This window comes from Astyanax mexicanus, chromosome 16 (genome assembly GCF_023375975.1).
Source record: "Astyanax mexicanus isolate ESR-SI-001 chromosome 16, AstMex3_surface, whole genome shotgun sequence".
Lineage (NCBI taxonomy): Eukaryota > Metazoa > Chordata > Actinopteri > Characiformes > Acestrorhamphidae > Astyanax > Astyanax mexicanus.
This window is the reverse complement of record NC_064423.1, coordinates 35,025,306-35,051,853: the sequence shown is the minus strand read 5'-3', so window position 1 is coordinate 35,051,853 and position 26,548 is coordinate 35,025,306. Positions and strand designations below refer to the sequence as shown.

The following is a 26,548-nucleotide window of genomic DNA, read 5'->3' as shown; positions in this document are numbered from 1 at the left end:
TTTTAAGTTATTTTTCTTTTATCATGTGAAATACTTCAAAAGCAGATGCTACAAGAGAGTTTGTGTGTTTTAGCACAGCCATATATACATTCAAAAAACTCATATATTCAACTGAATTACAAACAAGACACAATTATTATTATTATTACAAACCCTTCATTTGGAATATTCATTTCTACTCAAATTCTTATATGTTGTTCCTTCATAAATGTCTATTAATCTATATAACAAAAAAGAATAAAAAAACAAATATTCTCGTTTAATGTATACGAAGATCTTGAAATGCTGAATAAATAATGAGCAGATTTTCCAAAGCACAGAAAACTACTACTACAACTTTTAGATTCCATTTATACCTAATAAATTCACCAGTGTTAAATTTTAGATTTGTGTTGATTTAACACTAAAAGTGTGGCAGATTTACTGTGTATAAATGCAATCTATAAATGAAAATAATCTCACGTAATACTGATAAGGATATCATCTGAAAACTGAATGAGTGTTTTGGTCGTTTAGAGAAATGGTGTCTTTTCTTCGGTTTAGTCAACGCTCCTGTACTTGGTAAAAAGGTTGTAGAGCACCCGTAACGTGGACTTCAGGTCACAGTTGACAATGTCTGAGAAAAAACACAAGAGACGTGGAGAGGTTTTGTTTAGAAAGGGAAGAATATATAGCTAAATATTATCCAAAGTGCTCCATAACATGTGAAAATGAGATCTAAGGGATATTTTAGTGGATTTATACTTCTCTGTGTATTTACACATGGCATGACCACCATGTCAAATTACCTTTTCTTCAGTTAAATTTTTGTTCCTCACATTTACAATCCCAAATCAGTATTTGGGACCATATGAATGCAAATTAGTTTACAGTGTTTCTTACATCACATTACATTTACATTTACATTTACTTTCATTTTATTTCATTTCAATTTAGGGCACATAATAGTTCTTTGCACAAAATCACTCTCACAAAAAGAGATATCACCATCTTCAATCTTTGGCAATTTCAGTCCCTTTTAGTATGAGCTGTTTAAGGGCTCTGTCACTTTTATGCAAATAAGCTGTTGCTGGCCACACCTCATGTTTATACTAAGTGTTTACCACATGTTCGTGTTAAGCTTGGGCTAAATGGCAAAACATGAACAAAGCCAGTTCATGCTTAACTGTGATAGAAGCACAAAATTCATTTTTTGAAAGTACTTACATCTTCCTTGTCTGCTGCCTTGCCAAGGACAGTAGCTACAGATCCCTTCCTCAGACAAAGTCTACTGGCTAATCCTGCTGTGTACTGATCTAGAGGGTGGGGCTAGGGTGGTTCTATGTTGGTTTCCTTATTGTGATGTCACAATAAGGGAGGATAAAAATGGCTTATAGAAGGAAATAATTTCTGACACCAAAATGATTTCTGATAGCAGTCGAATCATACCAAAAGTGAATTTTGCATAATGTAGCCCCTTTATTTGAGTATGGTTCTAGCTGAATCCGTTCACCGCCAATGACTCTCACGGTTCCACAAAGCCTGAATCTAAAATGCAGCGAACTGTGGTGCAGTCACTGTTTACATCAAATTCAGCGTGCAATGATCGTTTACATCAAAGCTAATTGGGGAAGTTCAAATAACGGCACCCTCTTGTAGTGATTAGCTTCACATCTGATGAAGCGTGAGGGCAACATTAAAGAAAGCTATAGGCGCATGGCAATACTTAGCGCTAACTAGGATAAACTACAGTTGTTTGTAATCAGGTCACTTTTTAGATTAGTATTTCAGAGCCAATGAAGTCGTCTAAAACCAATTACAGTACTCTGAAATGTGTTGTGCTTGACCAACGTACAGCTGTAAGTAATCATAAGACCACAAACACACTCACCCTCAGGCCTGGGCTTCGGTTTCTCCAAGCCTCCATCTTGCATCAGCTCAAAAGAGAAAGAAACATTGTGCACCTATAAAAAATACAGGATAGAGTGATGATAAATAAACCCTTATAGGCAGACAGTAAGTTAAAAGAAGCTGAAAACATTGTGATGAAAGTTTTTGCTTTGTTCATGTTTTCTTTTGAAGATACTGGGCCTTAGTTTCAAACAGAACCTACTGAATACAGTGAACTGCCAGTGATGGACTTGATGAACACTTACCAAACAATTTATGCATTAGAAATACTACACACATACTGGTTAGAGCCTCCTATTCTCCTTAAAGCTCTCTCAGTCCTTTGTGGTTTGGGTAATTTCCACAAAATGCTGTATATATTTATTTTAGTTCATGTTTAACTGACTGTATCACCCAATTCCGCAATGCTGTAAACTTTCCCATTCTTCCATATTGCTAAAGAGTTCAACTGGATTCAGATATGGTCAAGAAGACAAATAAAGGCCAATGAATTGCCATGATCATGAAATTAGTTTAAAATATTGATTTTAAAATTAAGTTAAGGTAAGCGCTAATTTTGTAATTTTATTCATTATTTTTTGACAGTTGTAGATTCAATTCTAATTACAATTATGATTTTCAGTCATGTTTTTTTTATCAAACGTGAAACCTTTATATGTAATGATTGAATAAAAATCATGCCATGTAACATTAGGCAGAAAATGAGCTAATATATACTGGATATCAGACATAACAGCACACAAAAAAAACTGAAGGAATAGCTTTACCTTATGGTCAAAATTCTCTGGGGTGAGAAAAAAACTGTAGAGCGGGACAAAATATCCCTCCAGGAGTCCCATCAGCAGAACCAGGTACACACCATCAGCAAACTAATTAGCAAAGACAAGAGGGATACACTGATCAGTCATAAGATTAACACCATATCACTGATTCTACACACTGCTGACGGTTTTATAAGCAATGAGGTGTTTAAAAACTCCAGCAGCACTGCTGTGGCTGATCTACTCATACCAGCATAACACACACTTACACCTCATTCACCACCACCATGCTAATCAGTGCTAATCACTGCAGTACTGAGAATAATGACCCACCACCCAAACAATAATACCAGCTTTGTGTGAAGGAGTGTTCCTATACAGTCAGTGGAGCCAATTAAATGGACAATGAGCATAAAAACAATGGTATGCCTGTTCGATGTGTGCAATTCAACATGCCTATGAAGTACTCTGAAATATCCCAAAAAACGTAATTTTCACATATCAATTTTCAAGTATCGTATTTTTCACACTATAAGGCCCACTTCAAATACTTAAATTTTCCCCAAAATTATAATCTGGTGCTCTTTAGGTATGAATTGGTATTGGTTTGAATGCAGCGTTATAAAGGAGTTTTAGGGATGTTTCTCCAGCACCGAGGCTGGAGCAGTATTAGCATTAGCCGCTAACCACACCACTAGCTCTTTCGTAATTCAGAGGTTAGTATATCTGAGTGTAGTCTGCGTATTTACTGTGTTAAAACAAGCTACATGGGACAAATCGCTAGCTAAAACCGGCCTGGGTTACCAGAACACTCAGGCATCCTTAGTGTAGCGCTGTCGGGAGGCATTTACTAGCACTAAGCGCTGCTATCCATGGCTAGCGCTGCTACTAATCATGCTGTTGAAAATTTTGGGAATCTAAGCTTACTGTAAGTAAACTGAAGTGCTTTACTCACCCAAATAAACAGTTTTAGGAGAGAAAGTGTGTAGATTAACAACTGGTGCTCATTTAACTTTAATATATATATATATATATATATATATATTTTTTTTTTTTTTTTAAGAATTACTTAAGCGCTTCCCCCAGCCTCCCCATTAGAAGGGAAACATGGTGACACCCCTGTTCTCTACTAGTGTCGTTTAAAATGCACTCTTATAATCCGGTGCGCCTCAAATAGACCTCAAAAATAGACAATCATTGATAGTGTGCCTTATAATAAAGTGTGCCTTATAGTCCGTAAGGTATGGTATAGTTTTTCTTTCAAGTTTACTTTACTTTCTAATTTACTTGTAGCAAAGTCGTCACGTCTGGAGGTTTTGTAGCCCTAATTAAGCTAAAAAAATACCGACAAATTATACTGTTTTTGTGTCAAATGTTGCCGATCGAATCATAAACGGCCACAGTAACCTAGCTTTTAGGTGGAGTAGATTACCAGTGTTAGGGGGTAGTGTATAGGGGAAGGGAATGGTCCTACGTGCAACCCAGATGTTAGGTGCATGATTTAACATCTTTCTGTATTATGTTACTTTTAACGCATATTTTTTAGAGCATGCTTACCTGTGAATCCAGCTCAGACACCTCCAGATTCAACTTGTTTAAGTGCTTGTTCACAAATGTGATGAGAGTCTGCGGGAGAGATAGGATAGTTTCAGATGTCCATCATTTCCTATAGTGAAGTTAAATTAAAGAGAGTTAGGTAGACCTACCTTTTTAACCACGTTCAGCTTATCTGGTGCATGGTCGAACAGGGTGTCAAAGGCATCGCGCTCTGTGTGAGGAGGAAGAAAACGTTTATTATCTGAACAAAAAATGCCGGATTAAAAAATAAATAAATAAAAAATAATCCTCTTCACTGGTTAACCAATTAAACCACAGGTTAATTAATCAGTTATTGATTTTCAAGCATTTTTAATCTCAATGTGTTTACACCCCTTCTTGTTGCACACACAAGAAGATGCAGCAGTGCACAAACTCAACTTTACATAAACAATAATTATATTAACATTGACTTTTAAAAAAATAATACATAGTTCATTTCAAGTTTTCTTCACCAAACTGTCATGAACTGTTGTGGTTTTCCATGGTCTACCTGATCGACATCTGTTACTTAGTACACCAGTGATGACTTTCTTCTTTAGGACAATTCAAAGAGTTGTTCTGGCTATAAACATAATTTGAACAATGACTCTGACAGATTTTTCATCTTCTCTCAGCTTCACAGTTGCTAGTTGTTCACCCATAGACTCACAGTTCTCTAGTTTTCATAATGGTTTCCCCTCCAATTATAAATTAACAGTCTGCACAGGCAAAATCCAAATCTGAAAGTGAGCGTTCAGACATTCAGCGCTATTTATTGTTTGAATAATCTATGTATCAGGACACACCTGGGCAAGAAAACACACCTGACAGTCACAGGTTCCAATACTTTTGCTCACTAGACAAAATTGCTTGGTATCTTTTAAAGGCCAAACCTAAATGTTTGCTACAGCAGAATTAAAGAAATTGGCGTCAATGTCCCAATACTTTTGGAGAGGACTGTAGATATGCTTAATTATAGCTGAGATTAAAAAAGGGTACAAACCATGTCTTCCAGAAAGTGCCCTGCAAAATAAGGAAGACAAAAAACAAACCAAAATTATTCACTGATTAATTTGTAAAAAAAAAAAATGTAATCTTAATTACTATCAAACTAACATGTTATTTATGAGAGTGAGGAACTGAATCACCGCCCGTAAGCAGGTCAGTGTGGTTTAAAGCATTAATGCAGAGGGTGTATTCAAGAGAGTCCTGACTGAAAGGCAAACAAAAAGATTAGCAGGGGAGAGGTTTGTGCCCATGCTGTGCTCCCGGTCACAAAGCGTTCAAACGTAGTTGAGTTTTAGGACGCTGGCCTGGTGGACATCTGCCCACCAGCACCTCGTCTTCACGCTCAAATCTGCCCCGGCAGAGGCATGCCTGGGCAGCTGCTGCCCACGCGCCCCCGGCAGCCAAGAGCCCTGCGCTCGGCCTTATCAGGGGAGGTGATTTGCACCCACTGGAGCGCTATTAATCAGAGCAGGGCCGGGCCGGGCTGGGCAGAAGCGGAGAGCTGGCAGAAGCGCAGCCACGGTGCTGTTCGAGCTCATCTGACCGCAAAGCTGCTCATCAGCATGAGGATCCAGCTCTACACCATCCAAACCAGCCCCCCTCCATCCCCGGGGTCTGGCATGTCACTGCGCATTTCTCACTTTTCAACTCCGGAGACGCTGAGAAGATCCAACAACCACGGCGACTGATTTCCCCTCTCTTCCAAAATGTAGCAATAACTGTTTATTTATCAGTTTTTATCTCAATTTATCATATTTATAACATATTGCTACGTTTTTTTTTTGTCCATAGAAGTGTAAATGGGTCATGCTCAATGAGGTTTTGAGGTCCCAGTGAGTAGATCTATTGTTTATTTATATATTTCTAAGATTAGCTACAAATACTTGCCACTAAAATGTTTTAAAAGACTAAATAATTACCTCAATCATAGCTTTTCCTAATGATCATTGATACTGTGTATATAACACAAAAAAATAATGCTGCATACTAAAATGTATTTGCTAAAATCTGCAACACTGCAACAATGCCTTTTTCACTTCGGATGGTTAAACACTGCAAATCACTGCAAAACCAGATTATGTACAGTATACTAATGTTATTTAATTGGTTATAAACATAGTAATATTAATAAAATTGCTGTCACTTTCAAAGTTTGATCCATTTCTTCTATAAACTGATGAAAAAACATTTTTCTGCTACATTTATCTCAGTTAATCTGATTCTCTGCCTTGGTTTACACAGAACTGATTTTTTCAGGGCAGTGTGAACATGTAAAATTCAATCTTTTGACATCAGATTTGAGTCACACACTTTTGTGGTCCTAGATTGGATATATCAGATTAATTTGCATGCGGCACCAATGTGAATCCTAGAAAAAGCTTCTTAATGAGCTTATGAGTTAAATCAGGTTGGGAGCAGGAAACATTAAAATGTACAGAGCAGGACCTTTTGGTGCTTTCAGGACCAGGGTTAATGCATTGATATCTCTTGTGATGCAGTGAAATGTTGATCTTTGTGTATGATTGCCAGTTTAGGAGCGTGAATTGTTCAGAGAAATGTCAGCTATAGATCACATTAACAGAAAAATAAAAAACTCAAGAATAATTATAAATATACTTTGAGCTGTCAGGGTGACATAAGCCAGCCAATAAGAGCACTGATCACAAGCTCACTATTAAAGAAAAATCAAGTTTTAGAAATTTTAAGTGGTTTCAATGTACTTTTTCAGTTGTTGGGAAGATACAGTATTAGCATATCCAGTTTTTGTTTCACAGCTGTATTTAGTTACAGACAAATAAAAAGTATAACAGTGAAGACATACTCTGTGTTGCCTGTAATTTCCTCCTGGACCTGCCGAGACTGGAGTATGCCCTCACGTTTCTGTTGGACACAAATTATATCAATGTGCTAGTATTATATAATACAGGACATAACAGAAAAAAGTATTAACATAACTTTTCTATTTAAAACCTTTTAATCCTTTTGTTTCTAATTTTTCCCATTTTCTCTCAATTTAAGCTACGTCAATTTTCCCACCTACTCAGCTGCTACCCAGCTGTATATGCCCCATCACTGGTGATGCCACAACACAAGCAGGGTGAAGACTAGCACATGTCTCCTCCGACACATGTGAAGTCAGACTCCACCTTGTTCCAGCTGCTGATGCAGCATTGCCGAATAACATCACAGCACGCTCGGTTCTGATACATCAGCTCACAGACGCCTTGTGCTGGTCAACATCACCCTAGGAGTGATGAGGGAAAAGAGCACCATCTACTGTACCCACCCAAAGAGAGCGAGGCCAGTTGTGCTCTCTCAGGGCTCCGGCAGCTGATGACCAGCTGCATGACCGGGATTCGAACCAGCGGTCTCCCAATCATAGTGGCAGTGTTTTAGACTGCTAAACCATTTGCGGCCCCATTTTAATTCAAGTTATGCAATGTACTCTGTTTTTAAACATCAAATGAAACATTTTCTATCACAATTAATACATTGATTTAGAATTATTGTCCAGTCTTAGGCAAGATACTGTGCAGGTTTTACAAATCAAGTAAGAAAAACAAGATGAAATCAAATGTCTGCCTACCTGGACTACGACTACTTGTATGGACACATGGTCTGGAAGACGGATCGGAGCTCTGAAATGTTGAGACAAGGCAACAAGCAAATGCAGAATAGCCACTATGCTCTTAGCATGGACCGCTGAGAAACAGACAAACAGATAAATAGAGGTCAAGATCATTAAAGAATGTTACATATATGGTTTAATATTATGATGAAATGAACCAAAAACACCAATATCTAAACATGTACTGCTACTATTTAACAATGAGCTGCACTAAACTGCAGAAATCTACTGACTAAACACATTCCAACTGTAAAACCCAAAGGATTCTGGAGCTATTTACAGTCGATGTTCCATTTGATGTTCCTGGAGGACACTTTAAGGGTGTCATTGATCTTTTCCAGAACTGTCTGTAGCTTCTGCTTCTGGGCGATCTCAGACTGTGTAACCTCAGCAACATTGAGCTTCTCCCCTTCCAGCTTCTCTAAAAACCAATAAGAAAATGACAGCCTCCTTGTTCAGATCAGATGAGAAAACAACAGATATCTACAGGATCTTTAAACACGATGAGACTCCAAAAACTAAAGGATTACCAAAGAGCTTCTGTAGAACCTGTCCATCATAAAGATCTTCAGCCAGATCTTTAACGATGATCCGCTCTCCTACTAGAACATCATTGATCCAGTCAATCAGTACCTGAACCAGACGGAAAGAGGAACATTAAGTTGCACCATAGCAGTGTTCAATTTACTTACATAAGTTACATTCACATTCCTAGGTTAAAGCGACTCAAATCAAAGGTTTGATTTTTTAAAGGCTGTGTTTACATGTCAAATCTGATGTTTTCAAATCAAGTTTGACTCACATGTCATATGTACATAAATATATGTAGATAATAATTGGATTTCTGGGCATGCAGCCTACATACAGCTCTAGAAAAAAATTAAGACACCACTTCAGTTTCGGAATCGATTTTTATGTGTATATGTTTGAGTAAATGAATGTTGTTGTTTTATTCTGTGAACTATGGACAATATTTCTCCCAAATTCCAAACAAAACTACTGTCATTTAGAGCATTCAAATGAAAAATGGCTGAAATATTAAAAAAGATGCAGAGCTTTCAGACCTCAAATAATGCAAAGAAAACAAGTTTATATTCATAAAGTTTTAAGAGTTTAGAAGTCAATGTTTGATAGAATAACCCTGTTTTTTAATCACAGTTTTCATGCATCTTGGCATGTTCTCCTCCACCAGTCTTACACACTGCTTTTGGATAACTTTATGTCATAACTCCTGGTGCAAAAAATCAAACATTTCAGTTTGGTTTGATGGCTTGTGATCATCCATCTTCCTCTTGATTTTATTCCAGAGTTTTTTAATTTGGTAAAATTAAAGAAACTAATCATTTTTAAGTGGTTTCTTATTTTTTCCAGAGCTGTATATGTATGTTTATAGCATGTATCATAACAATTTTGTGTCCCATCACAATTTTGATATTTCCTATCAAAATTTAAGAGAACAAATTTGAATAGTTTTTATGTTGTATAAGATTACAAGCCCTATCTTACACCCTGCACGGGGTGCGTCACAATGCTCATTACTATCTTACACCCTGTCAACAGTCTATTTTCATGCCTTCCACTAACGCTGTTAAATATCAATAGTGCTTGTGAATATAATTTTTATACAAAATTATAAAAAAAAAACTCTTATTTAATATAAACTTCCAATCAAAGTAAAGAAGGAAAGCTTTTGCCTTTTTATGTTCATTCATCATTTAAGAGACACATGATTTTCACTGGACAGCTACCATATGATGATTTGACGATACCTTCATCAGTTCTTGCAGTTTGGGGTCGTTTCTGGAGTTGGGATCCACCATGGTGCGGACTTCATTCTCCTCTTAAAGAACAAAGTGGGCATACAGTGATTTAAAGCAAGCTGGAGAATGTGGGGTTGAAAACTGAGTCTCTGGTGGTGTGAAATGTTACCCAGCATGGTGTCCTCAGGATCCAGCTCGAATGGGGTGGGGCTCAGGGGCAGGTTGATTGCATTCATGCCCTCTTCTTGGAGCTCAGAAACTGCAAAGAACATCAATACGTGTTATTTTCCTCTGGGATCAAAAAGCTTTTCTCTTTATATACTTGCAAACATATAAAAATGACTATACACACATCGCCGGCTCTTCTCTGACCTTGATTTACTTCCGTCGCTACCCCGGCATGTTCAACCAGTTATTACACTATGCTGTAAGCTGTATGTTTTATCATAGCGGGCACAGCTAATGGAGGAGACACACAGTAGCAGCAGTCCATTCTGCACTAGGCTGTGCCTCTCATCATTAGTGGTCAGTTATGTGGTATTGGTTTTAGCAGAGGGAGGCTGCTCAGAGTGCCACATCTAATGCTATGCATTCAGGCCTGAACACGTCTGGGTTAACAAGAGCCCCAGCTACAACTCGGCCCTTCAATGGGCCTTTCAATCGATACACATCTTACCATATTCAGTACCGCGGGGGACTGGACACAAAGTGAAAGCACTTCATGATTTGGAAAGTTTTAGGCGTGATCTAACCCAGGGGTATAAACTGACCACACAGAGATTCATTCTAGCGCAATTGCATTTCATACATCATGCAGTCTGTGGTCGTTTGTTAAAAGCCTAGATATGTAAATGTGAGGGGAGAAATGATGATATATACCAACCAGCCATTTCCTTAAAACCACCTCCTTGTATTTACATTCATTGTTCATATTCTCAGCTCAACTGATCATATAGGAGTACTGTAGTCCTGTATCTGTTTCTCTGTATACTTTATTATTATTATACTCCATTCATCTTGTTCTTCAATGCTGCGGTGATTAGCACTGATTAGCATGGTGGTGGTGTATGAGGTGTTAGTAGTGTGTGTTGTGCTGATGTACAGTGAGTGGATCAGATACAGCAGCAGTGCTGCTGAAGTTTTTAAACACTCTGGTTAATCACTCACTGTCCTTCACTCTATTACACAGTCCTTACTACAGCTACAGCTGCTGCTACACCTTGTAGATAAAGCAAAATTAGAGACAGAAGCCCTAAATCTGTTGCTGAACAGTTCACAGTGTTGGTCATCCTCCTCTAGTCCTTCAAAAGTGGTCCCAGGACACTGCCCCCAGTAAGCTGCCCACTGGCTAGATTTTCAATTCTCAATTCAGCAGTGACACTAAGGTGTTTAAAAACTCCTGCAGCACTGCTGTGTCTTATTAAATTAATTTGTACCCCTCCAGCACACTCCTGACATTCAGTTTCAGAGAGTCAGATTCTACTGGTAGTTTTTCCTCAGACTGCTGTCTGTGTGCATTTGCACATCTGTGTCAGCAATGGTTACAACTTAAAGTAGCTAAATGCATTTAGTATAAGGTGTGTCTACAAATGTTACAACATACACGGCTCATTCTTATATCCTTCACAAGATGCGTTTTTCTTTTTTTTTTGCACACTATGCACAAACAATGAGTAAGGTGTACTTTTCCCGTCATTAAGATAGCAAAGACACATTGACACGCCCTAAATCAAACTGCAAGGTGCATGATTGATTGCACACCAATAGATCTGCAACGGCAAATTTCACGGTTGGTACTGCACTTGCAAAATAAAAAAAGAAGAAGAAATGAAAGAAAATGTAAAAATGTGACAATTTTATGAGGTTAATCCAATAAGCATTCTTATCCAATAAGAGTTCTTTCAATAATTATTCATATATTGTCCTTTTACAATCTTATATATATCTGGACAATATTTTTACATTAAACACTTAAATGTGCTATATTTACACTTATATTTCCTAATTAATGGACACACTTAAATGGCCAATATATGGTTACTGAAAGGGATCATTCACACATTATGATCCTACACTATCGTAACAACCGTATCCTGAAGAAAGACTTGTCCAGTCCTAACCATTCATCCCAGCAGTCTGTAATTTTTGTAAATGACTGAATGTGCCGAACACTTAGCTACAGATTTCGCTGCACAGCGCTTCACTACAATGTCCTCATCTCTCATTTAGCCGACCCTGCATGGCTCAGAGTGAGCCAGCATGTGGCGAGTCACTCCCAGCTGACTCCAGCCTCTCCTGCTCTATGTGCCATGAATCCCCGTCAGTGTGGGCCAATCACCGCAGCCATGCTTCTGCACATGCCTGTGAGAAAAAGCCTGCAGAAGTCAAAGCCGACATCCCTGGAGACATCAACATCCTGTTTTTAATCAGCTCTCCCATTACGCCAGTCTAGTATGAAGCACGCTCAGCTCAGTGCCAGCAACGGCCAAGAACCTTACAGGCTAAAACACACGGCCAGAGCATGTCTAAGATCAAACAAGAGTCAGAACCGAGGTTCTGAGTGCACTAAAGAACTTTACTATGTCCTGTCATCATCACATACATCAACTGTGCCTCCCTATAGATAAGATTAACTGCTTAAGAGAAGGCTGTGCATCTGATGTGAGGCAGTGTGTTATGCCAAATAAGAGTAGGTGATATGGCTCTAAAAAACATCACAATACTCTTGGTGACATAACAAAACACTCTACTGCAACACAATGAAAATTAAATTTCATTATTGCACACAATATGATATGGCATACCCCTAACTGAGATATTAAAAAAATACAAGAATTTTATCAGATTTGTAACAGAAATTAATGATCCAGAATGTCATGACACTAATAATGCACTCCAAATATCTCCATATATCCAGAATAAAAAAAATGATACTGGACAGATATAATCTGTCCCTAGTAGATATACTGTATAATGGGAAATGAGAACAGTGTGAATTTTTCACAAAAAAACAGCAAAAAAGTAGCACCCTGATGTGATAATTAGCGGTGGGTGATCTGGCACGATATTTCAGAGTATAATATTGTTCACGATATTCAAAAATGTTGTGTGCGATACGATATGGCACACCCCTTGTGCCAAATTCTGCCTCCCTATTAAAATTTTACTCCCTTAAAGTGTTTGTGTCACAGAACAGAATTAAAATGTGTAACAATGAGTCAGAATGATCCCTCTCAAATTCCTTTTATATTTGTTTATAAATAAGGGCTAATCAACAGTTACAGTAGATACAGCAATTATAAGCATAATCTGTTGTATTTATGTAAATGCAAGCACAATATTTTAATTCTATTTTATTCTATTCTATCATTTAACAGGCGATTACAGCCTGCATCCACTTTCTGTGATTGGTTTGAAACGCCAAAGTCTCTAAAAATATATATATTTTTACTCTGAAACAAACCAAACCATATTCAGCTAAATGGCAACTCCCTAAACTTGACACTGATTGGTTGGTATAATGTTTCAGTTTGCTGAGACAGCTTTACAGGTGTTGTTCCAAATTCTGCCTGCCTGACAATATCAGACACAATGTCCAGTGCACATGTTTCAGATTAGACTTTTATTTAAGTTCATAGATAAATGTTAATCTACAGTTACAGTAGATATGGTAGTCATGACTGTTAGCTGCTGAGTGAGGTGGGTGCATACGAATGGGTAGTCAGGTTGTAGCACAACCTTAGTTCTGGTCTTACATCGTAGTGTTCTGTTACTTACAGTGCTCTGTAAATCATCTATATCTCCTAGAACCCTAGGCCAATTTATTATAGTTTGATGTACATTTAATTCACTACAAATTACAAAGAATTTATAGGAGGTACCCACACATGCCTGCGTTTATTTTGATGAGATTTAGTTTTCATTCATCTCTACTGGTTAGATACAGCGAGTCCTGCTGTTTTGTATGAAACTGTGTGTGAGTATGATGTTTGTATGCTACTCTGGTCTTCAGTTATGAAGCTCAGAACACCAGAATGCAGCCTGAATCATATGGAAATATCAAAATTATACTACTGTTATTAAAATAATATTGATTTAAAAAAATACTATCCAGACCAAACAATGTCTAAAATGAAGATGCTTATACATGTGCTGCCCTTAGATTGAACCTTTCTGTTGTTTTCTGAGCGAACTCTTCGGCTTGTCTAAAGCCCGCTTCTCCTTCCGTCGCTCTTTTGAATAGATTCTGCATGTCTCAACATTCCTAACTAAATATACTCCTGCCTTATGGGCCCAGAGAGGCTCTCAATGGAATCAAATAAACCCAAGTAATTTGTGTTCACCTCAGAGACCCAGGCTTGAGTGGCTGGGGCGCAGCTGTACGCAGAGAGCGGAAAAGGAACCAACACAGCTTTCCATGGAAAAGCACTATCGCCTTCGAGATTCATTTGTTTTTAGTAGAAGGCAAATACAGATGGCCAATTACAGAAGAATGCTCTTCACCCTACTTACTTACTTACATATTACATGGCCAACGAGATCACAGCTACCCCACAGAGCTCTGTCCTTTAGGTTAAAAGACTACAGTCTACAGAATGCAGTCATTCAGTTCAGTAGCAACCCAGACCTGCGGGTGATGGTCTGGTATGATTCACTGGGAGGCAGCGGCCAGCACTCTTCCATATAAGGTTAAAGCTCGGCCTTGAAGCTTTTTGTAAACACTCGGATGGGTGACTCCTACAGAGCCTGACGGAGTGAAGAAGAAGTGCACTAGACGAACCAACAAAGGCTGTGGTTATAGCCTGATGAATGGTCAGGTTAAAGCAGAGTGAAGCGGAATAAAGAGTTTTTTTAAGAATATGCAGGCTATTAGCTACTGTACTATGCAAGTTATGGTCGCCTATTAATTCCCTATGTCCTTAGAATGCATTACAAATTATGGGGCTGTAAACATAAGTATTCTACACAAATATAGGAATGTTCTGTGAGGAATCACTACAGCTAAACTGAGCTTGATTGGGAGTTCATATACAGTGCAGAGGCAAATAAAATTGGTTAAAATTCTTTAAAACTCACTTAATGTCAATATATTATAGGGATGTTATGTTTTCATCAAAACCAATACCATATAAAATAAACATTTGGTCAACGACTGAAAAAAAAAACTGTTTCTTTTGCTGATTTTGATTAATTTTACCACTTTTTCATGTATTTCATGTACCACATGTTTCAATGTATTTTCAGTTACTTTTAAACTATCATTAAAAATGTATGTTTAATACTGAACATTTTTACAAACCAGCTGGTTACGATTTGACTGTACCTTAAAAAAAACTCACGGTTATAAATTGTTTTCTCTTATTCAATCAATCACCAAAAGACATTTTTTAACAAACAATCTTGTTGCAAAATACTTGGTTCATCCTTAATGTGTAATTTTTTATTTGATTAAAGTTTTATACATAACTTTTCCAAAATCTCAGAGTTTAAATAGCTTATTTGGGCTTTAACCTGTTCACAATCATTGTTAGGAAATGCCAGTTGATGCTAGTATTAAAGCTTATATATAAGTTTTCTGACTTTTCAAACATGGACCAAAAAATAAGCAGCCAATTAGCTTAGAGCTCCTCTAAGCAGCTGCCTTGCACTCTAAAAAAATTACTTCCACTGTTCATGTTTCCTTAACTGCCATTTATTGATTACATTACGAATTGAGGAAACCTGAGGCTACAAGAAAACTCCTCATACAGCCGTTTACTCAGATCATAATGTAATTAGGACATGGCAGTTATAGGAACAGCACAGGTCAATTTAAGGTCAGGAAAATAAAGAAAACACAAAAGCTGCTTATAATATTGTTTAAAAAATGGAATGGTGGTGCACTGTTCTACTGTGCAGCAAGTGGCTGCACAATATATCATGTCAGTATCATCATCACTATGTGGGGATGTTAAAATGTTCAAATACATTGCAGGTTGTGAAAAGGTATGTAAGATAATTTTAGTTTACTTATTTTACTCCAGTCTTGGATACATGGTGCGCATTATTAATAATTATCGAATTACATGATATATCATACAGTATATCACAGAAAAAAAAATCTAAAACTATATCAGTTTTTTCAAATATTATGCAGCATAACACTAATATTTTTATATGTGTGTAAACAAGTCTAATGCATTTAATTGCATTAGCCACAATGATTCCAAATAAGGTATGTATAAAAAGAGCATATTTTGACAAAAAGCACACCTTTCCAACTGTTAAGTTTAAGAGGTTGATTGATCATGCTTTGGACTTGTCTTGCAGCCAGTGTTACAGAAAACATTAACATTTAATAAAGTGGTAAGTAAGTCTAATGTTATATGTTTGGGTGGTTTTGGGTGCTGTTGGGAAACAGCAATGCTTTATTTAGCTTACTTTTGTAAGCTAAATTTATCTTACTTATGTAACAGCATAAATTATATATTTGCTCTTACGCTAGATTTTTTTTACATTTATATTGTCACAGTAGGACAAAAAAACTGATATCTCTATTTCTGTAATATTTTACTTTTTGACTTAATGTGTATCTGAGAAAAATGTACTTAACATAAATTCAAGAAAATTGTAAGCTATGGGCCCTTCAATACAAAAATGTAAATGCAATTTTCATTTTTGTTTAATTACACATTCAGGCTTTTCTAACTTATTTGTAGGAAAGATCATTATTAATTGTAGTTATCATCTAAATATCCTAACTCTAAAAAAATAAATAATAATAATTCCTGAGCATTTTTGACCATAATAATATTTGCTTGGATTTGTTCTAGTTGTTTTGTACAAACACTGGCCGACAGATTTTGATTATTTACATAAGTCAATTTTTTTTAATCAATTGCTTTTAATCTATCTTTTAAAACTATATATCTTTTATACAAAACATTTTAAACATTCCAGCTGGTTGCGATTTGACTGTACCATCAATAACATCACAGTTGTTAATTAAAATTTTGTTTATTCAGCCAATCACAAAAAGTGATGTTTTGCCATTTTTGGACGAACAACCTTGATGCCAAATATTTGGTGCATACCTAATGTGTAATTTTTGTTTTGCACACAAGACATTTAAGCTCTCAGATAACTTTTTGAAGATCCCAGAGAATAACTAGCTTTTAGGGCTTTGGCTTGTTCATTTAGAAGAGCCAACCAACACCACTCAACAGATCTGGAATCGGGTTTTGTAAACAGCTATAATTATCTCCATCTTTTAAAAACAACTCATTCCTGTATATTTTTGACTGTAATAATATTTGCTTGCGTTTTTTCTATTTAATGTTTTAGACTATTGTCTTGTACAAACACACAGTTATGATGGGCAAAATAAAAGCTTTAAAGGTTTTGTTTGGTTACGTTATGCAGTACCAGTCAAAAGTGTAGACACGCCTCTCTTCTGATTCAATGTGTTTTCAATGTGTTTTTTTTTTTTCAATGTAATATTGAAGACATTAAAGCACATTTATTTGCAGAGATTTATAACAGTAAACTCTGTATATGTTGTAAACAGAAAGACATGCTGGAAACAGCTGTACTAACTTTAGAAGTTTACCTAGTGGAGTTAATTTATCACTTTTCCTCAGAGGGATAGGACTAGCTACAAATATGAAGTTAACTGTAGTAAACTACTAAACACTAACGCTGATTTTGAATCCTTCAGTCTCCTGTGGAAACAATGTAAAGGCTTTAGTAAAGGAGTTTAGCTCCCACCTTCTTTCGCCTTTTTCCGTCTGGCCAGAGTTCCTCCGAGTTTCCCCAGGAAAGAGTCGTCCTTCTTGCGGGAGGCTGGAGATTTGGGGGTCGGGGGTTTGGGGGAAGAGGGAGATTTCTGAGGAGAAGAGGCCATGGCTGACTCTTCTCTCTGTGGCTGGGCTAAATCAGGGCTAGAGCAGGGCTAAAGAGGAGCTAGAGCTGGGCTATCTCCGGGTTAACTCTGGGAAAGGCAGAGTTTTTCCTGCTCTCTGTGGAAGAAGAAAGGAGGGGTAGAGGAATGCTGAGTATTTCTCCTCACTTCCAGCAGCAGTTTTCCCTGTCCAAGTCCCTCCCTACTGCACTGTAACATTCCCAGCCAAACTCCCGAGGACAGATCAGCCAGTCTACACTGAGAGAGACCGTTCTGGACAAAGATACAATTATTAATTAAAGTTGAACTAGTCTACAGTAAAAAAAAAAAAAAAAAACTTAAAGGAAAATTCTAAAGAACATTGAATATTCAGAATATCAGAAATATCAGAAATAGGTGGATTTGCCCCCCTCCCCCAAAATGATATCGCAGAAAAAGCAGAACTTGCTTTAAAATAAACCTAAAATCTGCACCCCCCACCATGAAAAGCACCTCTTCTTAAGATGCCGTTTCTAAGTAAAGTAAAGTCAAAGCAATTATCTCTGCTTTTATCAAGAAAACGGTGCGTACACACTGACGAGAGGGGGTGCTTTTCTTGGCGGGGGTGCTGAATTCAGTGGTCAGTGATGAGAGCAATGAATCACAACAATAACAGTATACTGCAATAAAAACAACTTCTGATAAAAGGCTAGGAGGGTTTGGGTCATCTAACTTTATATTAACTGCTGCCAAAATCTGTATAAAACATAACATTCATTTAATAAAAGGACACCATCGTAAGATTTGGTAATAACCAAATCTGTTATATTATTTTAAATATTAGGTGATAACTGATCAGTTTTGGTACATATGTGTATAAATCAGACATTGTACGCATATTATTTTCTAAAAACAGTAAATGTAATGTGGAATAAAATGTTTAGGTTGTAAAGTCACATTTGGTTGGATTTAACTAATAATAAACAGAAGTACAGATGTGATTAAGTGTAATTCCCCAAATGTTTTTTAATATCACTATAGGGTGGGCTTTGATTGATTTGAGCCCTTGGTTTTTTAGGGCGTAGGAGCGGGAAATTTAAGGCTAATCCTGAGGAAAAAAGATTGCCAGAGGGTCTTCAGTTTGTCAACAAATGTGTGAAGGGGTTTGCATATTGTGCCATACATACAAAACATATGCTGCCTTCAAGGCAACATCTTTTTCAGGGACAACCATGCACTTTTCAACAAGACAATGCAAAACCACAGAGACATGGCTGCAGGCGAAGAGTTTAGCAGTTTCATTTTCTGATCATAATGAAAAAGATTTTCAATTTTCTTTTTATTTTAGCATTTTGTAAACAGAAAAGGCGAATCTTCTCACAAATATGATGATATAACCCAACTTACTTTTATTACAAGATGCAAAAATGGAAAATCCTGAAATCCTGATTGTGAGAGGGAGATGTGAAAAACTAAAAATTCAAAAAGAGATTATAATTAATATCTTCTGCAATACATTAGATGTAAAAATCTATTTTCTAGTTTTGCTTTTAACCTCAAATGGTGATGAAATTGAACAGATGAATGTAACACTGACTGAAGAGGGTATGGGTACTATAATACATCTGAAATATTTACATAAACTTAAATAACCTGATATGTTAAAATGTTAAAATGTGATGCTTGTAAATTAGTGCAGTCTGCTGCTGAATTGGATCACCTACTGCTGTTACTGGTCGTTTTTAGTATGACTATTTGATCATTCACAGCACAGTTTCATCTCAGGATGCTGGTCAAAGAACAGTTGGCCATTATTAACAATAATCCCAGATTTTATTGGTCACTCACTCCTCTTCGAGTCATTTTTTTACGATGAAAAACTTGCTCCACAAAAGCACTGAGCCCTCTCTCCCTGCCCGTGATACAATTATCTGCACAAAGCCATGTAAACAAACAGCACAATGGACATGGCCCTGCCCCAGGCACTCATTACAGCAGACATTTTCCGAGCAGTTATGTTCGAAAATCTTATGCTCGGCCTTCTCGCAGACTGGAAGGTGCCTGAATGGGGCCTGACCCTGTATTCAAGTCTGCTCTAATACTGCTCAGAACCAGACTCCCATTCAGATCACTCCAGATACGGGCATGACATATACAGGGGCATGCAAAAGTGTGGGCATAGATTACAATTATTGTTACTGTGATTTAGGTGAGTATAGAGGGGTGGGTGATATTCTTAATGAAATAATAAAAAATATATAATTTGGTAATTTCCTAAAATAAAGTAATATTTAGTACATTCTTCTCAGAAAATAGAATAATAATATTAATAATAAAATAAAAAATAAGATATTACATGTGTAAGGGACAAGAAAAGACAAAAGACAAGACGACTATAGAAATAATAATTCCAATGATGATTATTATTTTAGGTGAGCAGCTTTTTAAATGTCATTTATTTATATATATAACATAAATATTGTTTTATATGTTTATTTTGTTTATTTAGAATACCAAAAAATGTCTAAAAAAGTCAAAATCGAAATATGTTTTCAATAATTAAACGTTCATTCTTTTTAAATTGTGTAATTGTACTATTATGCTATTTTATTATTATTACTGTATAGATGTAAAAAAAAATAATGGTTTTAAAATTACAATAATATAATTTTATGCAATTATTTATGAAACATTATATTATCCAAACAGATATAGTTGGTTGTATTTGTCCTGTCCTCACGTTACTAGTGTTGGGTTAATAATTGGCTTAGTTGGTGTGACAGAAAAAATGGGTAAAATGTATGAAAGGATATACATAAAAACCTATGTCCATATTAATGAACACTAGATTTGGTTTATGATATATTTTTGATGTTAAGCAAATATGTATGAATATAGTCTAGTGTCGTTTATTTGCTGTGTTTGGTGATTTATTTTTGTGGTGGGAATAATCTGAGAATTATTTACTATAAAAAAAATTAAATTATTTTACGTTTCATTCCTTCCTTTCCCATCTTCATCTTTCACCCTCATTATTTCTGCTGTATATTATGACTCAATTTCCACCTCATTTCATGTTTGAATGCTAATAGTGCTTTTGCAGTGTGTGCTGCAGTGTTTTCCTCTATCTGAGTTTAGTCTATTCAGATGAAAAGATGAACTGCTGCCAGCTTCAATTTGCTGCTATAATGCAGTGTGTGCTGCAGGTTAAAAAAAGGGAAACGACAAGTGGGGGATGACCTTTCTGGAGGGGTTCTAGCTTAGGGGTCTCTCCCACAAGCCCTCCTCATCCGGATGTTTTCAGTTTCTGCGATGGCTGCTTGGGGTCATGCTGTACACACTTGACACTCGGCCCTCAGACTTAAACTGCTGACTGTAGAGTCGCTGCTTTTACGTAACACATGCCGTTTTCTCTCTAGCGATAAGAGCGAAAAGAGAGGTATCCCCCTAGTTCTATGCTCTCTTAAAAGGGGTGTATCTAAAGAGGTGCTCAATTTGAAACCCAGACCACCCATAGACTGTATATAAGAATGGACAGAAACTCATCACTCAAACAACTTGCAACATTTTAGCAGCCAAAAAAATTCCATGCATGCTTTACTTTGGCTTACTTTGGCTTGTATGTTGTGCAATATCCACTAGGGAGAAATTGTAATAATGTACTTACTATAAAAAAGACTACAAAAAAGCAAAAGCACGTAAGCGGCCTCAAGTTTGTTCTTGTCAGTTTTTGAACAGAAGTATGATCTTTGTCGTGTGCACATGGCAATCAGCATCCGGAATGCTAGATTCTTTCTGTCCTAAAGCTGTTTGATGTAGAATAACAGAAATATGCAGATTTGTCTATGTAATACATTCCTCATTGTTCTTCTTCCCAAAAGTAAATAAAATTCCTGTGTGAAAGACGAGAAAAATATTTAATTAACATTTTTTGCTATTCATCACTGTTCAAAAGAACTCGCCCAAGCATGTCCACTAGAATTTCTCACATAAAGATTGATTGGCTCTGGTCCAGCCAATCAATTACACTGAGAGTGCCTCCAAATTGTGTATGTCATTACAAGAAAAAAGCTTAAAGCAGAAAACTTTTTACCATTTGCTTAATAAAAGAAATTGTGTTGAAGGAATGTAAACTCGATGTACCCAAACTCAAACATTTAAAATGCTCTTTTTTTTTTTAAGTAGTCACAGTATAAAACAAGGTTATAATTTGTAATGTTTTTTTTTTACTGTGTTACCAAGTTGGTTAACCAGCCTGTGCAACCTGACAATGCATCCCCAACGGTAAACTAATTACTAATACTAACTTTTTTTAAGTATGTAGTATATATAAAAGTGTGAAACTTGATTTATTTTTAAAATAATACTCTCGAATATATGTACTTCACTCTATGTATGGCCCTATTTTAAATCAAATAAAAAAAAATTTGTACTGTGTTTTTTTTTTCGAATGACATTGTCACAAAACAACTATACTGCACTTCATTTATAATACAAGAGATCCAGAGTCCATAATACAGAAAACATACACACACCTCCACCAGATTAAGGTGCAAATGAAAAAATAATTTTCCTCAGAGCTGGAGGAACCAAGATTTAAGGTTTGTGGATGGCAGAAAGAATGGATGGCAGTGTTCCAGGGAGCCTTTATGTCTATGTTACCTTCTAGCTTTTTTTGTTTTAGTTAGGCAGGTATACATAGTCAGATCTGTGAGAGTCATTAGCCACACTCTGATAATCTGATCTTCCTTAGAGCAGAAGGAACCAAGATTTAAGATTGGTGGATGGCAGAGAGAATGGATGCCAGTGTTTCAGGGTGCTTTCATGTCCATGTTACCTTGTGGCGCTCTCCATTTAGCTAAAGGTTTTTAGACAGTTAGATCTGTCGTGAGCAACACTCAGATAATCAGTTCACATTATCTCCATATAACCAATCAGTACTAATTCTATCTCCTTCCATCTCTGAAGTGAAATTCTATTCCACTGGTTCAGGCTTTTCACAGCTGTTACAATATAGCTCTGGAAAAAAATAAGAGACCACTTAAAAATGATGAGTTTCTTTGATTTTAACAAATTGAAAACCTCTGGAATATAATCAAGAGGAAGGTGGATGATCACAAGCCATCAAATCAAACTGAACTGCTTACATTTTTGCACCAAGAGTAAAGCAGCATGAAGTTATCCAAAAGCAGTGTGTAAGACTGGTGGAGGAGAAAATGCCAAGATGCATGAAAACTGTGATTAAAAACCAGGGTTATTCCTCCAACTACTGATTTCTGAACTCTTAAATATTTATGAATATGAACTTGTTTTCTTTGCGTTATTTGGAGTCCGAAAGCTCTGCATCTTTTTAGTCATTTCAGCCATTTTTCCTTTTTTTTGCAAACAGTAGGTTAAAAAAATATTTTTATTTGGAATTTGGAAGAAATGTCTGTAGTTTATAGAATAAAACAACAACGTTCATTTTACTCAAACATAAAACTATAAATAGCAAAATCAGAGAAACTGATTCAGAAACTGAAATGGTCTCTTAATTTTTTTTCAGAGTTGTATATATCCTGAAGTCTCCACAATGCAGGAAATTGCAGCATTCCCAGCCTCGGCGTGTGTTGTGTGTTGGAGGGTATATAATTGGAGAGTGTTTGTGTTTGTATGTGTATTGTGTGTGTGTGTGTGAGGCTGTATGTGTGTGTCACTCTTCCACGGTTCCTTTTAGCTGCGTTTTGATCTGTCGTTTTGTCTCTGCGGTTCAGCAGAACCCTGCAGTGCTTCACAGGCAGAGCAGCGCAGTGGAGAGGTGAGAGCTACCCTCCCTTCTCTCCACCCACATCCCTCCATCCCCTTCTCCTCCCTCCATCCCTCCTCTCATCCCCAACTCAGGGCTTCCGGCCTCCGCAGCGCTGCTGTGCGCCTCCCCGCTGAGGTCACCATGGCCCGGGTCAGACGTGAAAAATAACCCCCTCCCTGCCACCCCCCCCACCCACACTTTTCCTCTTCAGCCAGTCCTATTTCTCTCTCTCTCTCTCTCTCTCTCTTTCTTTCTTCCTTCCTCTCTGTCTATGTGGATCTGTGCCATCTACCCCTGCTGCGCAAAACACGCTGCACCTGACAACATCATCCAGGGCCCAAGGTCATCTCTCCGGCTCCCAGATGAAGCCGTGGAACAGCGAGCCCCCCTGGGCCACAGTAACAGCGTGTTACCTCAAGAGACAAGAGCAGAGCGTTCTGCACCGGGACGAAGCAAACAGGTCCACATGGGTCAGGCAGGAAGCAGGATCTCGCTGGTATCTAATAATGTTACATCAGTAGTCATCTGCAGCAACAGTGCATTAAAAACTAGAATCATGTCCCATGACCTTTGTCATGTATATAGAAGCTAAAAAATGCTGCACTGACCAGTAAGGTACACTGTAAAAACAGCAACTATGTTTCATTCACTTTATTTGCATTTTTGAGCCACAGCAACAACGAAATGTCAATTACTCTACATAAACATACAAAATCATGTCTGGCCAATAGATGGGTATATACATGGGTATATGTGTTACCTCAACCAGCAATTTTTAACTACACAAAACATTTTGTTGATTAAGCTTTGCACATGCGTGCTGAGGACGAGGAACGAACACTACGGGGCTTCTTGTCTTGCACAGCAGGAGTTTTGAAGGCGCTGGCATATGCATCTCCTTGTAGGTAAGTTATTTACTTTGTCGAATTACTTATTAGATTAGTTGTATATAGTTGTATATATAAGCCAGGGGGCCTACATGAAACATGGCACTCTAAAAAGTGATTATGTGTTTTAGTCAGGAGAACTAATATTATCGATTTGAGTGAACTTACCGGCCAGTACAACTCAATAAAATGACAACTTTAGAATACTACATGTGTCAATGCTCTTTCTACAGTGTCGGTTCATACAGCTTTCCCATAATGCTCCTGGCACCATATATTTGCATATTGGGTGTGGCCTCTCTCTTACTTAACATCTCTGTGTTGTCTGTTACCCAAAGTTACCTTCTCCTAGTCGTGCATTAGTGTTATATATGTGTTGATTGCCAGGAAATTCACCTTTATTCTGTGTTCCTTGTGATCACAGTATGTTGACTTGGAGTTCCAGAGTTCCCTGTTGTGCTGCCGCAGTATTATGTTGCCAGTATTGGCAGTTCTGCTTTGCGTTCTGCTTATCAATACACAACACAATCACTTGTTTAAAAGGAATATTGTATTTCTTTTACCATGAAGATTGTAATAGCTTAAACAAAATAATATATATATAAATATAAGTTGGCTAAACAGATAAATCTCTATAAAAATGACAAACAGCACAGTTGTTGACTGAACTAAAAAATCTTGTTGCATCATGTTGCCGTACAATTTTGAGTTTTCTCAACAATTTTTTTTTTACAGTGGGTTGCCACCTATGTCTGACAAAAAACCTGGACACACAGAGGTGTCAAGCAATGAAGTAAAAAAATACTTTTTTTATCTTACTTAAGTAGAAATGTATCTAATTATCTGAACTTTCTACTCCTTACATTTTAAAAAATAGCCTTGTTGCTCCTATTTCATTTCAGCTCGTTTTCTGTCTGGCTCCTCATCATTCAATAAAACCCCCTATCTAGATAAATCTCTCCATTCAGATAGAGAGAATCTGATTGTGATTGGATGTAGAAAAGTATAAACATCTACCATTCTGACTCCCTATTGGCTTATACTGTGATCCATCACACCTGCACACGTATGTATCTCCCGGCATGTGTAGTAAAACCACTACAGATGATCCAGAATGCAGCAGCACGTCTGGTCTTCAACCAACCAAAACGGGCACATGTCACCCCGCTGCTCATTGAGCTCCACTGGCTACCGGTTGCTGCTCGCATCAAATTCAAAGCGCTTACAATCGCCTACAAGGTGATGACAGTACAGGCTCCTTCCTACCTGCACTCGCTCCTGAAGGCTTACGCTACCTCCCGGCCGCTGCGCTCCTCCAATGAACGTCGCCTCGCTTTGCCAAACACTCACACAAAGCAATCCAGACTGTTCTCATACAGAGTTCCCCAATGGTGGAACAAACTACCTTCCACTACCAGATCAGGAGAATCTCTCACTATCTTTAATAAACTCCTGAAGACAGAGCTCTTCAAAGAGCACTTACTCTCCTAACACCTCTAACAAACTAACTAATTCTAACCGCATCTCCTTCTTCCTCTTCTCTACTCCTCTATCCCATTATTTCCCTCTGACCTCCTTAAGGCCCTATCTATAGATGCTTTATTTTTAACTTCTATTATTTTTGTACTTAACCTCTTCTATTATTTGCACTTCAATATTGTAAGTCGCTTTGGACAAAAGCGTCTGCCAAATGTAATGTAATGTAATGTAATGTAATGTATGTAGCCTAGCATGATGATGATCCGTGCAGACTCATTTTCAATGGGCATATAAGCAGCTGAAACAGGGATCCAACTGAAACAGTGCATCCCAAATTTATCAACATTTTAATAGAACATAATAGTAATCATGGCTTTTAGAAAATTGTGTTTTGGGGAGGGGGAGGGGGGGTGTGGGTAGTGCACTATAGGATTCTGTGGTGTGGACTAAGCTTTTGTTCTTAATAGCTTTATTTTTCCCCTTACATTAATTTTATTTTATACTTTAAGTAGTTTTGAATCCAGTACTTTTACACTTTTAATTAAAGAGTAAAAAGCTTAAGTTGATGTTTCAACTTCTACAGTAGTATTTTAAACCCTAGTATTTTTCATAAGGATAATGCTCCCCATATACAGGTGTTTCCCAGAAATGTCTCTGTCAGACTGCAGCACTTCCTTGGCCTGCCTGTTGTCCAGATTTATTTACCAATTTAGCATTTACTGGACCAAATGGGGTGCCAGCTTTGGTAGACTATGTAGAGTGTAGAGTAGGATCTACAGACCCAGCTGCAACATCATCACTAGAATAATATTGTACGTACTTACCTTTTAATCCTGCTGCATTGAGGATCAGAGGGCTAAAAGGGAGGCAAATGGAACCAGGGCAGCCTTTTCTTGTTGGACGGATCCAT

At 37.2% G+C, this 26,548-nt stretch overlaps 1 protein-coding gene across 2 annotated transcripts; it reads right to left on the bottom strand.

Annotated features, from left to right (window-relative positions):
• Positions 1-26,548, bottom strand: parvab (parvin, alpha b). 2 transcript variants are annotated; one of them, XM_049465823.1, is made up of 14 exons: positions 26,463-26,548; positions 17,373-17,623; positions 9,796-9,885; positions 9,636-9,706; positions 8,397-8,499; positions 8,147-8,287; positions 7,825-7,940; positions 7,060-7,118; positions 5,233-5,252; positions 4,358-4,419; positions 4,209-4,277; positions 2,658-2,759; positions 1,871-1,943; positions 1-616 (listed from the first exon to the last, which is right to left on the bottom strand). In XM_049465823.1, exons 2-14 carry the CDS (start codon positions 17,506-17,508, stop codon positions 540-542), a joined length of 1,119 nt encoding a protein of 372 aa, XP_049321780.1. In that variant the 5' UTR covers positions 17,509-17,623; positions 26,463-26,548; the 3' UTR covers positions 1-539. The 2 variants fall into 2 exon arrangements, with proteins under 2 accessions (XP_049321780.1, XP_007254717.1); XM_007254655.4 differs by lacking the exon at positions 26,463-26,548 and having other exon boundaries at positions 17,373-17,675.